This window comes from Penicillium verrucosum (assembly GCF_028828655.1).
Source record: "Penicillium verrucosum strain IBT 35672 chromosome Unknown utg000001l_segment0_segment0, whole genome shotgun sequence".
NCBI lineage: Eukaryota > Fungi > Ascomycota > Eurotiomycetes > Eurotiales > Aspergillaceae > Penicillium > Penicillium verrucosum.
The window spans coordinates 937,149-951,001 of NW_026643210.1; the positions used below are offsets into that span (position 1 = coordinate 937,149).

At 47.1% G+C, this 13,853-nt stretch overlaps 4 protein-coding genes across 4 annotated transcripts; 1 reads left to right on the plus strand and 3 right to left on the minus strand.

Moving 5' to 3' along the window:
* Positions 1–511: 511 nt before the first annotated feature.
* On the minus strand, positions 512–1,772 carry N7516_000352 (BSD domain-containing protein; the record flags this gene model as incomplete). Its single annotated transcript, XM_057213074.1, has 3 exons — positions 512–792; positions 855–1,179; positions 1,218–1,772. The coding sequence occupies 3 exons, from the start codon at positions 1,770–1,772 to the stop codon at positions 512–514; spliced, it is 1,161 nt and encodes a 386-aa protein (XP_057074957.1).
* A 303-nt stretch (positions 1,773–2,075) lies between these two features.
* Positions 2,076–4,067, minus strand: N7516_000353 (uncharacterized protein; the record flags this gene model as incomplete). Its single annotated transcript, XM_057213075.1, has 1 exon — positions 2,076–4,067. One exon carries the CDS (start codon positions 4,065–4,067, stop codon positions 2,076–2,078), a length of 1,992 nt encoding a protein of 663 aa, XP_057074958.1.
* Positions 4,068–4,610: 543 nt separating this feature from the next.
* N7516_000354 (uncharacterized protein) lies at positions 4,611–7,578 on the minus strand (the record flags this gene model as incomplete). The annotated part of the gene is made up of 4 exons (XM_057213076.1): positions 4,611–6,295; positions 6,345–6,702; positions 6,756–6,959; positions 7,012–7,578. 4 exons carry the CDS (start codon positions 7,576–7,578, stop codon positions 4,611–4,613), a joined length of 2,814 nt encoding a protein of 937 aa, XP_057074959.1.
* A 5,226-nt stretch (positions 7,579–12,804) lies between these two features.
* Positions 12,805–13,671, plus strand: N7516_000355 (class I SAM-dependent methyltransferase; the record flags this gene model as incomplete). Its single annotated transcript, XM_057213077.1, has 3 exons — positions 12,805–12,901; positions 12,964–13,270; positions 13,338–13,671. 3 exons carry the CDS (start codon positions 12,805–12,807, stop codon positions 13,669–13,671), a joined length of 738 nt encoding a protein of 245 aa, XP_057074960.1.
* Positions 13,672–13,853: the final 182 nt, after the last annotated feature.

The window sequence follows — 13,853 nt, forward strand, 5'->3', positions numbered from 1 at the left end:
CATGTATTACGATCATGATTATGAGATAGCGAATGCATTACAAGATTGGTTTTTTTTATCCTACTCTTCGGACAAACCCTCTCCTGGATGTTAAATTGTTCGACGAATGCCATCATCTATAGTGGCCGTCAAATGTTGGCTGATGGTCCACTTAGGGGCTCAGATAGTCAGACCCCCATGATGAGATGAGATTACATGTATGTAGATAGAAGGAATGGCGTGTATTCAGATATCAACCGCGTAAACAGATAAAATCGCTCGCTAAAAGCAAGTTGCAGAAAATAGGGCTGGGAATAGAAAGAGAGGGGGGGAAAAGCCCGAAACGCCAAAAATCAGAAACCCGACATTCCTAAACTCCAACCAAAGCAGATTCAGGAGCAATTGGCCGTGTTTTAAATTGGCGAACGCAGTAGCAAGACCACGCTTTCCGGGGGTATATGGTATAGACAAGAGCCCTCGAGGCCAACTTAGATCATCTTGCTGATGCGTCCTAGAAAAGAGATATAGGGAATTACTCCCAATCTTCGTCGCTCTCATCAGCCTTAGCAGCGGAGGCAGCCTTTTCCTTGGGACTGCCGGGTGTGCGGCTAGCAGCGCCGCTCACAACATCGTAGCTTGATTCGCTGTCGGCTTGAGAGTGCTGGTCATTTGAACGGCGAGGCTCGGCTTTCTCGGTTTCCTTGGTGGGAGCAAGGGTCTGGGCACCGGAGCGGACATGTGGGGTAGAGGGAGATTGGGACTCAGAGTCAGAGTCGTCGTCCCAGCCGACTTCTTCGTCTTCGGCATTGGCATCTGTAGAGTTGAAGTGGTTAGAACTGAAAACATATATCACCGGAGTGATGGACTCAACATACCCTTCAAAAGTTCCTTGCGCTTCTTCTCCTCGGTCTCCACGACGAGACGCAAGAAGTAGTAACGAGTCCAGAATTCCGCATATTCGACCTGCTCGGGTACGAGCTTCTCCATGGCGGAACGGAGCTCGGGGTATTTCTCCAAATCGGCGGCGATCTCATCCGTCTTGACTTCGACATTGAACTCCTTCTTGAACGATGGCCACTCGTCGCTAACCGGGTCCTTGCTGAAACTTTCCAGGTTTGAATGAATGACGTGCAACTGTGCCTCGAACCGTGTAGCATGAATGACCCGCTTTCCCTCGGCATCCTTGCTCTCGAAAAGGAGCTTGCCGGACTCATCGGTATCGGGGGCAAAATGCTAACGGCCTCACGCAGCTTCTGGCCGATGTTCATTCCAAATCGCAGGATCGCTTCATCAGCTGCTTCCTCTGCCTTCTCGATCTCCTTCAGTCGCCGAGCGGCCTCCGCCTTCAACCGGGCAATAAAGCTTTCTCCACTGGCGCCAGCGCCCTCGCTTTCTCCCTTGTCGGCAGATTCCCCTCCTTCTGCGGCAGCCTTAGGTGTGGCGGTCTCGTCACTTTGTCCCTCCCCACTGCCCGTCAAGGCAGCTGTGCTGAGAGACAGCCCCTTTGTCCGGTCGGCGAGTGTCTCCTTGAGATCTGAAAATCCTTTCACGGCTTCTTCGCTGGCAGCTGCATACTCCTGGCGAGCACCTTCGTAGTAGGTTTCTCCCTGTTTGCGTACATTGTCCCATAATCCTCCAATTCGGGAGCCCCACGGACTGGCGGAGAACGCACGGAAGGTCTCTTGTAGCTCATCGTTGAGGTTGGCGTTAGACTCCTGGGGCTTGGAGTCGGAGGGAGGTCCCTCCTTGTTGGAAAATGCCTCCTCCTGGATGTGATCGTAGGCGATATCCATGATTGGGAAGTTGCAGGAGGGAAAAGAAGGTCAAAGACTTGTGAAGCACAAGGTTGCAAGATCTCCGCGTTCGTCCATGGGCCGACCGCCCCGCTTGCGACGATCCTCAAAAACTACGACAACCACTACTACAACTACTACTATAACTACTATAACTACTAGTTAACTACATCTCATCATATAAAATACGTTGGTCAATAAATTCAAGGTACAAGATATAATTTATATAATAATTATTATTATATTGAACAAATATTCATAAGTCATAGTCATAAATTCCATTGAATAATCACGGAAACAATGTCATCCTTCAGGTAAGTTGTAAGGCTCTCCTACACTATCCTGACTTCCCATCCAAAAGTTCGGGAGCGGAATGCTCTCCATGACGCTCGATGTAAGAAGCTGACTTCGAGAGAGAATCTGGCCTTGCCATTGAGGATCTCGGTCCACTGCCTGCGAGGACTCAACTTGAACTACTGAGCCGGGAACATGAGGTCGTTGGAACGAATTATCATCCGTCTCGATTCCACGTTCTCGTTCACGGATGGGCGATGACTCGGGAACCATTTCAGTAGACTCTTTGTCGCCTTCCTGACTCTGTGTCTGTGTCTGTGTCTGAGAGAATGGCCCCAGTACCTGTTTTCGAAGGGAAGGCTTCCACACCTCCAAATTTGTGTACTGGCTACTGTCTCCCTGAGGGAAAAGCTCAGACATTTTCTGTGTATTCAGCGTTGGGATTGGCTCGTGCGGGAACTGTGTAGCTGCGTGCATTCTTTGATAGCAAATTGAAGCATCAGACATTGGAGCTTCGGATGGAGGAGCATCATCCAATCCAGGGCTCGATTGCACATCTGGTAGGGGAAGTTCTTGGGAATCATCCTTAGATGACTCAGGGCTGTGTTGGGTCGCCTGTGAGCCGTCATGCGGACCAAATTCTCGGTGTGTTTTCTTTGGAGATGGTGTCACGGAATGTCCATTGAGGTTTTCCTCAATGTCTCCGTACTCTGAGTCCGCATCCGTTTCGTAGATCACTGTCCTCTCCCTCTTGGTGAGTCCATTTCTCGAGTCCCCATTTGCTTCAATGGGGAATTCCTGGGAAGTTGACTCCGTCGGAGGTGCAGATGATGGGAATTCCTCAGTAGTAGTTAGATCAGGATGAACCAAATTGTTATAGAGGCTTGGAGAATCGAATATTGTTGGCCGTGGCAAAGATTCGCCTGCAGGGTCTTGTGAATCCTCGACTACTCGCCGAATATCCGGGGGTTCTTCTTTGATAGGTTTCATGGGATTATCAGTTGGGTTTAACGGCTTCCGTTTCGAAGGAGAGCGAGTAGCGCTGCGAAATTGAGATGAAGTTATAATAGCGAGACCCGGGCTTTCGGGGGTCTGTGAAGAAGGTATCTCGCGCGTCCGAAGCTTCCGCGGTGTGACAGGAGCTGCAGATACCCGCTCTCCCTCACCTCCGCTTCCAGGATTTGACTCCCGTGCTTCTTTTTGTTGAGATATAGGTTCCCCCGTTGAGAGATCCAGCTCTTCTTCAAAGGCTCTGCGCTTTCGTTTGGCGGAGGTTGAACGCTTCGTAGATTGTAATTGCTTGTGTTTGGGCGTATGTTCTGTCTGTTCATCTTTCACATCATTCTTCTGCGGTGTCGGCTGGATATAGCTCATGTTCACGTCGTCCTCATCATCATCGATGGTAATGTAACGTCGTACAAAGTCCATCTGAGTTAAAGTCTTGTCCCGCTTTCCCGTTGACTTCTCCAGAGATTTCCGACCGCCCCTGGGACGAACACTCGCCCTTGGTGTCTCGTTCTTTCCGGGTCCATGACTTCGGCTTGCATCTCGATTGACGAGTCCAGAGCTCCTCCGCTTCTTCGAGCGCTGATCCGAATCGCGCTCCCGTTCACTCATCTTGAATTTCGAGATACGAGCTGACCGAACTGGCGGTGCGGGGAGATGGTTTGAATCCTTGTCCGATCCACCATCTACATTTAGCCACGGAGTTGTGTCTTGGGTATTGTCGCGACGCTCATTTTCGTCAATGTAGGCGAGCTGGTCATCATTCGAAGGTGTGGGTTGTGTCACAAAGTCAATTTGCGTGAGAGTTGATTGAACTCGTGGCAGCGATGTTCGCTTACGGGTGCTTTCCGATGTCGATGACTGCGGTGATCGCTTTCGTGCGGTGATGCTTTTCGTAGCAGTTGTTAGAAGACCTGGTGGACTAGGCCTTCTAGGGGTGCGGTACTGATGTGGAGGAGTCTCTGGCAGGTCGCGAGACTCAGGCGATTGTTTCATTGCAACAGCAATGTTTCAAGGCTTAAACATCAGACTGGAGCCTACAGGTAAAAGATATGACGTTAAGGGAGATAGATGCCTGAGGCGGTTCGCGTCAACGCGTCGCTATTATCGACTTGGTCCGTGCGCTGTAATTTCGACCTGCATGCATTCACAATGCAACAATGACACCAAAATGAAAAAGGACAATGCAATTATTCGAATTTGGACTGTGGACGAACGGGAAGGGAAAAAAAAGAAAAGAAAAAAAAAAAAAAAAAGACCTCTTAGGTTTGATTTTTTAGGAATAGCCGAACGCGGGGGTCGAACCCGCAGCCTTAAGATTAAGAGTCTTACGCTCTACCGATTGAGCTAGCCCGGCCGGGCTGTTAAAGAAGATTCCAATATAGTGTAACATAAGCCAAACCAAAGCATTGAGTGCTTCCAAGTGTTGTACATGAACAGCAGTCCTCGGTATGGAGTAGCAGTGTTCATCTTTTTATTTAAACAATTTACGTTCAATGTAACTACATAGGTAACATACAACATGTCTTGTTATGAAAACTAGTCCTCATCAGACATCAACCATTCGGGGATTGCATCCTCATCGTCAGGGTCCTCAGAAAGCAAAGATCCCTTCTCGATCTCGCTGTCAGAATCATATTTAGGCACGGGTGACGGTGGCCGGGAGATAGTAACCACACTTGCGGATTTGGAGCCACCATTTGTGGATGAATCTATAGCGATAGGAGCTTTGTCAGATGATCCTGCGAGGACTTGGGGTACAGATGTCGGGTTTGAGCCGTGGTTTGGGACAACCACTAGTGAGTAGCGAGGCGTTTTTGATGCTTTGTTCCTGGCAATACTCTCAGGAATCGACATCGGGTTTATGGTCAAAGGTGCAGGCTTTGGAGGTTCTACCGGGTCTGGGGCTGGATCGTCATCCGGTAGAAACCCCCCTCCAGGAGTATCCTCCTCGTCCAATGACGGTTCCGTTGGAAACACCTGATCATGTACCATTCTGTCCTTTCCCAGAACTTTCGGAGGCGGACTATTGGCCGGCTGGTCTGGTTCGGGAAAGAAACCACCACCGGCATCTTCAACATCCATTTCGTCTTCGATATCTTCAGGCTGTTGTTCCTCGTCATCGCCAGCATATTCCTTGACTCTTTCTGCAATCCTAAGCTTCATCAAAAAGAGCCGCCAGAACCGCAGAGCCTCCGCAGTTCTTGCCTCCAGTGCAGCATGCCGCCTCTCATCTTCGAGACCCCTCATAACTTCCTCAAGCGCCTCCTGGTACTCGATGGCAATAACAATTCCCCCGAGTACAGCGGTACCACGACGGCCTCTAAATTCAAACCCAGTCACTGCATCGGCATAGTCAATGCCAAGGATTCGAGCAGCTCGAACTGCCTCCGGTCGCTTGATGTGAACTCCGCCAGGCGGAACCATACTAGGAACATAGACGTCGAGGTTTCCATATGTGTTCTTGGGAATTCTTCCCTGAACTACCGGTGGTGGGACGTAGATTTCTGTTTGGAACTCGGCGTATAGTGTAGTCTCTTGGGGCTCATTTTCATCTTCATCATCACTGAAGCCTCCGTCCTTAATTCGACTTGCAGCAACACGCTTGAGAGGCTGCTCGCCAACTCTAACGTCCCGTCCAAGGCGATACCATTTATCGGAGCTTCGCACAATATGCAAGTCAGATCGACGATAAACGGGTTCTGATGTCTCACTCCGCGCTGTGCCTTTTCCCAACCCCACGTGTCCAATGATTCGTTTGGGGTGGATTACTTCATTGCGACGAACGTGTCGCTCAAGCGCATAGACGGGGTGATCCTTGAAGTCCTGGATATTGCGTGGCATGGGCTCGGCTGCCGATTTCGATGTTAGTTCACTAATCTCTGCCTCATCCCGATCCTCGAAGAAGGGTTTTTCATAGGCCTTTAGTGCCTTATCCCACCACTTCTCGCCATTCCGTGTGACTTCCACGCGGAGTTTCCGTGTCTTCGCATTAAATGCTTTTACATAGCGACGTGTGACATCTCTTGCGGAGGCGTCATCCTCGAAAGCAACCACATAATTCATCAGGTTTAATGAATCACTCGCAGGCGGTTCAAATTTCGAAGGTTTAGCAAGGGATTTCGTTACGACAGGGTCAATTGGAACCCATTTCTGCGCAGCTTCGTTAAAGGCCTCCACCCAAAATACCGGAAATGACGAGTCTCGCGGTGTCGGAATCGGAGCTGTCGGTGTGAGTTAGATGTAGACTAACAATCGCTGAAATTCACATACCTGAATAGAATTTCGGTTTGGGAGGACGTGAGGGGGTGAATTTAGGCTGTCCAATCCGTCGAGGTCTTGAAGCAGCAGGTGATTTTTCGCTCTGGCTGCGTTCATCTGTTGAGGATCCAGGATCGTCTGAAGATATCACAATATATTGATGTTTTGGTTTAGACGGCGTCATGTCTTTCACAGTGCCAGAAAATGGCAAGGGTTGCAATGAGCAAACAAGTCTCGCCTCTACGGCTACAGACCGCAACAGGGCACAGAATAGCTGAGCCCCAAAGTCCCGGGAACCTTGCATTGTATTCGCTTGGGTTCTAAAATCACCTTTGGATAGAAAGACTTCAGCATTCGACATGATTGATTCCTGTGTATTTGTGTCAGTGAATGATTGTTGGTGGAAAATTTTGTGAAGGATACCAGTTTCTGCTTCAATTGCGATTCATCTTCCGCCCAGTGAGCCCGTTTCATTCCTGGTTTGGTAACCCGAAATCTGCGTGTGAAGGCATCCCCGGCCTGGTTGAGACCATCCATAAACGTGGTGGATCTGCTATAATGTGGTTTATCCTCATCTGGATGCAGAAGAGCGACTACTTTACTAGGCAATGTCTTCTTCAAGAATTCCTACGGTGCTGTTAGACACTCGATCGATACGCCCAAGTTGGCCAGCACTCACCTGTAATTCCTCATCATTGCACCACATGTTGCGCAACTGAACGTGGCCAAGAAGGCAAAGAAGGTGACATTTGTGTACATCCAGTCTAGCTTTTCTCTCGGCTCCAGTTAAGGGCTTCCTTCTTTGGACTACCTTTTTTCGCTTCTCGGGTTCTTGCTCTAGTGTGATCTGGAGCATCTCATCGTCACCTTTGGACGCAAGGTGTCTGTTCAACAAGGACTGGGATGGTTGCTGTAATTCAACATCTTCCCAGTCAACGTCTGACTCGTCTGATGTCGATGAATCGTAAACAGTTTGCACCGCTTGGGTGCTGTGCTCGTTTGCTTCTGCGTCCCGAGGTGTTTGTTCCGAGGCCTCTAGTCCCACAGGGATAGCCTTCATATCCCCAGCCTTGCGCCTCTTGATTGGTCTGTCTGAAGCAAATTGCCCGGGATCTCTGGCTTCAGCTTCCTCCAGCAGTTCTTGGTAGACATCTGGAGCATGATCATCTGTCTGTCTCTGACGTTTAGGTTGACGGGCGCGCGTCGCCCGGCTCCTCGTGGAACGAGCTAGTGTTTGGTGCACCATTGCAAGGTATATTATTGAAATGCAGAATCATGTAGTAATTTCAAGGCTTTTTATCCGATGAGGCTCTACGCGTCGCGCGTCAGCACTCAAGGTGGCGTTTCAGTACCCCGCCCTCCTTGGAAAAGCAATGGGACAAAACATCAAGGAACAGAAAATGCAAAATATTCACCGCTTCGAAACGATATTTGCAGAATAGAGATACTCCCCGCCAAAGCTTTGTTGACGCGCTGCATTTCGGGGTCCTTCCAGATCACACGGTGCGTCATGTCGGATTTTGATTTATCCGTACCGATATCAATATAACCTGATTAGGAAGTACACTTTTAAGCTATATCAACCGATTCAAGTGGTTTATTCGCTGGTATCCTGATTATTCCGAATATCGGAGTAACCGTGTATGTTTATGGGTGTCTCACTTAGTTATTGCTAAATGGTTAAAAAAGCCACGTAAGAACGTTGATATATATATATCCATCGGAGGACCTCTTCAGTTGTCCTCGGCGACACAGAATTAAGCTCTACAACCAGACAAGTCAAGTATTACACCGTGTCCAATATGATAATTTACCTGGGATATGAATCGAGAAATGTATGTAGTTGGATAATGAGTCCTAATCCACTAAGCAGCATAGAAGATATGAGTAACACGTCATCCCCAAATGGATTTGCACATACCGAGCAGGTAAAATGGATAGGTATCTGGGACACTAAGCAAAGCGATATGCATCTACGGACTCCAATTAATGACTACAACATACGATATATACTGCGTCTAAAGCATACCCAAGCCATTATTCTTTGTTTCTCCCTCGTAGATTCACATGGGTTCTATCGGAAACATTTCAGCCAATAGAACTTACCCAGCGGAGATAACTTGCTTTCCGAGTGATCGGTTAGGTTACCTCCGAGAGTTAATAAGGGCCCTTCTAGAGCGCGATCTACAACATAGAAAGAAGAACTTTCTAAATGAGACCAGGCTGTAAAAGAAAAGTCAACAATGACAATACTAGCTTCAGCATTTTGACACTAGCCCCACATTGGTGGACGGTGGTAGTGTGGAAGGGATGATTTTTCTCTCCAGACCAACTGTACGGAGTAGTCGTGCAGGATCTACATTTTCGCTTGCGTCTGACAGTTGTGTGGTGCTCACACCTTTTAGTCCTAAGCCGTGCCGATTGGTCGTACCTCCACCCAGGCCCGGTATTCTGGATTTCAGCAGATGATTTGCAGTCCCAATTCCAAATGTTTTTGACTTTTCCTAAGCGATGGGTCCTTGTAAAAATTCTATTCTCCTCTGATGTACGGAGTACTCCGTACAAAGGTGTGAGAACGTGTTGGGAGTTTATTCGGCGAGACCGTGAATTGAACTGTGTGGATATCTCAAGCCGATCATTTCTGTGAAATAATTCACCCCGCACCTATATGCACGACAGGGTTAATGGTTGATTTATTGGGTTTTATCAAATTAAAGGGAATGACAAGGGGTTGGGAGGAGGTTGCTTTCTTTTTTTTTTCCTGTTTAGCTTCGTATTAGTATTGTCGTGCGTCCTTAGCGCAACCCCCAGCTGGTGAAAAGGTCGTCCTGTGAAGTACAGGTCTATCTCATCCGCGGCCGATAAAATCTAGTGATATCATTTGTGGGGAATGTGCAAAATACTACCCAAGCGGTCTGCCCTTTTGCTAGCGGGTAGTTGTTTTATTTTTATGCATGACACGTAGTATCGAGTACGTTTAGCGAAAGACCCAAGACGGGCGATGGGACGATATGCACGTTGTCAAGGATAATAGGCTGCATGTCTTACTTGACTCCAGACTAATTCCAATAGAGTTCCACTGTTTTAGAAGTAGATGAGTTGTCAAGAATTGAGTCAGGCACATCCTTCCCGGTGCATGTAGTTGCTACCCTACCGGTAGGGCAAGGTGCAGCTCGGGGTGATTCTCATTGCATACATTTGCTTAGCACATCTGTCATTTCTCTTTCTTCTTCTCAGAGCTTGATGAAGATTGGCTAACTGAAGCTTCCGGTGTACAGCCCTACAAACTACAACATAAGTACTAGGTATATACAGAGTAGCTTAGTGAACACAGAGAAGCGAGTACACGTTTTCTCTTCTTGGACTCGGATCTGATAGGCCATTATCTTATTGTCAGAGTCTTGGCATCTCGTGTAACAGGTGTCTCGACTTGGTCGTATGTATTCGGAGTTATTCGGTTGTGAACACTTAGCAGACTAACAGAGCCTGCAATTTCCACTGCCCTATCTATCTCCCCACATCAAAGAAACCGCGGTATGTACATCCTCTCCGTATGAGTCCCGCTTACGGTGGGTAACTTTAGATGCCAGCGACTAAAGCAAGAATCTCAAAGAGATAAACCGCTAAGGGAGGTTTCCACTACGAGCTCCGCTGCGGAGTGACGACTTAGCGGTTCATGGGTTGCGGTGCGACGGACACCGAACCACGTATCTATTATTGTACTAATGTACCGTAGCATCAGAGAGACAACTCATAAAAAAAAATTCGCATGCCTAGGCAATTTGCAAAGAAAAGCCGATTGAAAAGTCCATTAAAGAAGGTATTTAGGTAACTACCTACCTGGTACCTAGGTATGTACATGGTTCCCGTCTCGGAAATTGATTCTGGGGCCGGCGGTACCGACACGTTGGAACCCGAATAACTTTCCCAGTCGCCGGGTCCGGGTGAATTGCAATTCCAATTAATTCCCGGGGTGTTCCCTTTGAATGGGAACCCGGGTCCATGGCAGCGAAATCATTATTTTTGGGACGGCTGCAGGGATGCAGTGCTTGGGATTATATCTGCAAGCTGTTGACATGTTTTGCTTTTTTTTTACCATCCTTCTTTCTGTCGTATAGACTACTCAGACTGCAGATTTTTGATTCGGGGTACCCCGAGTACAAGAAGGTTACATTTTAGATGTTTTTGTTACTTGAAATTGGGGTAACTATACACCTGGACACATTTGTCATTTCGGTCTACAATATATGCTACACGTTGTGATTACGCCTCTGTTTGATCGACACCTGCAGAGCAATGACGGAAGACTCCTAGGTAATGAGTACTCTGGATCTCCGTACGATAACTATACGGAGTAGGTAATACTTTGTATAGTACGGAAATCATTAGAAAAAAAGTTTAAAAAAAAGATAAAAGATAAAATCCAATATGAAGACCCAGAGTAGCGGAAACTATTGTGCATGTTCCGTGCACTTCTCGATCCCATGTGCCCCTCCTTTGAGGCAATTTGGGGAGAAAAAGCCCAGACTTCAAGCGCCCCGTGTGACGCTATTTCTGACGGATCACTTCCTAATCTCCCACCGCTAGACATTAATATGGTAGGAGTCCAATTTGATATGCAAGGAAAAAGAATAAAGGAAACTTCGAGCTTTCTATACAGGACTTAAAAATCTTCTAGAATTATTCCCTTTGATATTCGGGTCCAACCCTCGGGAGTCCGTGCGATGACTAAGATCTTGGCATGGGAACAGTACCGGGGCCGTGATTGTTATGGAGATGAATTGAATTCATTTGGGAATTCCCAACAACTCCACGTCTCTATGGGGCCGTTCCCCAGTCTAGAATCCACCTCTTCCTTTTTCGATTTTGACTTGAAACATTGGTAATATGTGTTTATTGGTTTTTTATGGAAAAAAATTTTTCTCTCTCACACTTCAGGGTATAACGGCGTTTGAATCCGACTATGGCTGGGATGACCCTGCAGGGTTCTGCACAAGTGTTCTTGGGGATCGTTTCTGCTGATCGGCTGAATCTAAAAGGTAAATCCCAGCAGAAAGGTTGAAGGCGGCCCGTGGCTGGGCGGGTTGCATATTCCCAGCTAGATGGCACCAACCTCTATTGGTTCAACCAGCCAGGACCTCGGGAGCCTTCGATCGTGAGGATCGAGATAATGAGCCATAGATAAAATGGCTGGTTATGTTTTGAAATGGATATATAACATGTACCATCTGGGGTCCCACGTCAGGGAGAAGATGACCGGGGGTTCACCGGAAAAAGGGTCCTAGGTTTTATCAATCCAACATCACATCTTGGAATAATAGTGAAACTGCCAAGGGATATTGTATTGTATCTTACGATTGTGTCCTTCTGAAGGAAAAAAAGATAAGTTTAATATTTATATTCCAGGTAGGTCTCTGAATAGTACAAAAACATAAAAGACAAAATGTAAACTAAAAAAACGAAGTAAAAAAACCCTTGTCAATTACATATTAAATCCTGTCCAATCATTTTCAATAGTAAACTAAAGTAAACTACCTAAATTTTCCCCCAGCGAAAATAAAGACATTACATGGGGTACTATTCCGGTTTAAAATGATTTCACGCCTGAAGCGCCTGGGCATCCATCTTACTCTTTCACATACTTTTACTTTTTCACTCTTTACCATGTAACCCAGCTTTGTACACGAACTAGAGTAGAGCTCCACTTACCGGGGTTTGCTTTCGCTTTTGCTTTTTATTTTTTATATATTTTTTGCATTCGAATATTTCAAATGTCGATCTTACGCCGAATTATAGTTGTCGGGATTGTCCTCCCGCCCTGCCAGATTATAACTTAACCCAAGTTGTCGGGCTCTTCTTTCCCCCCTCCTTCTCTTTCAATCATGTCTGGATTTGCATCCGTTTGAGTCCTTCCGTATTCATACTGGAACTTGGAATGAAGTACGAGTTAAATTCCTGAATCCAGTTCACCAAGGCATAGCTCACTGTCCATCCCGGGCGCCTTGATACACCTGCCCACTATTAATTTCGGATAAGAGCGAGGTGACCATGGGTGCTAGACGTCCGGTGAGTTTATTTCTCTTATAGAATATGGTCCCCATGTCGATACTCTTTTCGTTATATTCTGGTGACTATTTGACTATCGATTTTTTTGCTAACGTAAAATCATGCAGCCACTCCAAGCTGACTGGTAATACCACCCACATTGTCCCCTACTCCTATTTCCTTACCAAATCCAAGACTGGCGTGACTGACCGTATGATAACAGCGATACACAGTCGTTGACTGACAGTGTGATGGATTATCCCGTCGAGAACGGAAGAACCTATCATAGGTACCACGAGGGAGGTATGTTTACCATTCCGGCTCTGTTAAATCCCATACAACATGGCTAATTCAATATCTAGCCTATATATATCCGAATGATGAACAGGAAATAGATCGCCTAGACATGCAACATCACATGTTCAAAATGGCGATGGATGGAAGGCTATTCCGAGTTCCCCTCCAAGACCCAAAGCATATCCTTGATATCGGCACTGGCTCAGGGATATGGCCAATAGAGATGTGTATGATCACCCGTCCCAGCTCTAAAGTTCTTGTCTCACAATCTCAAATTGTCTTCTTGCAGCGGCCTTGTTTCCAAACACCGAAATTATAGGGACAGATCTCTCCCCAGTACAGCCAACGGAAGTTCCGCCAAACGTCCATTTCTTGATTGATGATGCCACTGAAGAAGAGTGGCTATGGAACAAGAACTACTTTGATTTCATTCATACCGGCCACTTGTCCGGGGCCATGCCGTCATTCAAGCGTGTACTACGACAGGCATTCAAACACCTCAAACCGGGAGCATACATGGAATGTCACGAGCTCGACCCCAAACCAAAATGTGATGATAATACCATGCCCCCCCGAGAATCGAGACGGGGGATACAGTGAATTCGCCATGCATGATTGGGTAGATCTTAATGTACGCTCGGGTCGTGATGCTGATCCACCAAGACAATTCCGAATTGCCCACCGGCTTGCACAGTGGATGAAAGACATAGGATTCGTTGACGTTGAACAACGACTCTCCAAAATCCCCACAAATACCTGGCCCGAGGACGAGAAGCTAAGGACCATTGGTGCTTGGAGTGAGAACAATTGGCTTGATGCTTTGTCCGGGTGGTCATATAAACCCTTTCTTGCCCTTGGCTGGTCCAAACCAGAAATTGAGGTCTTCCTCGTTGATGTGAGGAAGAGCATACAGGACCGAAGTGTCCATGCTTACATGGAATTTTATGTGGTGACAGGACGGAAACCCCTTTCCAGCGAAGCCAGAACAACCTCCTGAGTTCTCGTCATCTCCCGCGCTTTCTCGCCATGACCGTCTTTATCACACCACTCCGTTATGTCCCCTCCGAGATGATTTGCATGTGATACCATTGGTGGACAAAATTCTGCATACATTGCATTGGCGTTGTGTTTATTACTCCTACGACTTTTTTTTAACCTTCTATATAAATCCATTCTCAT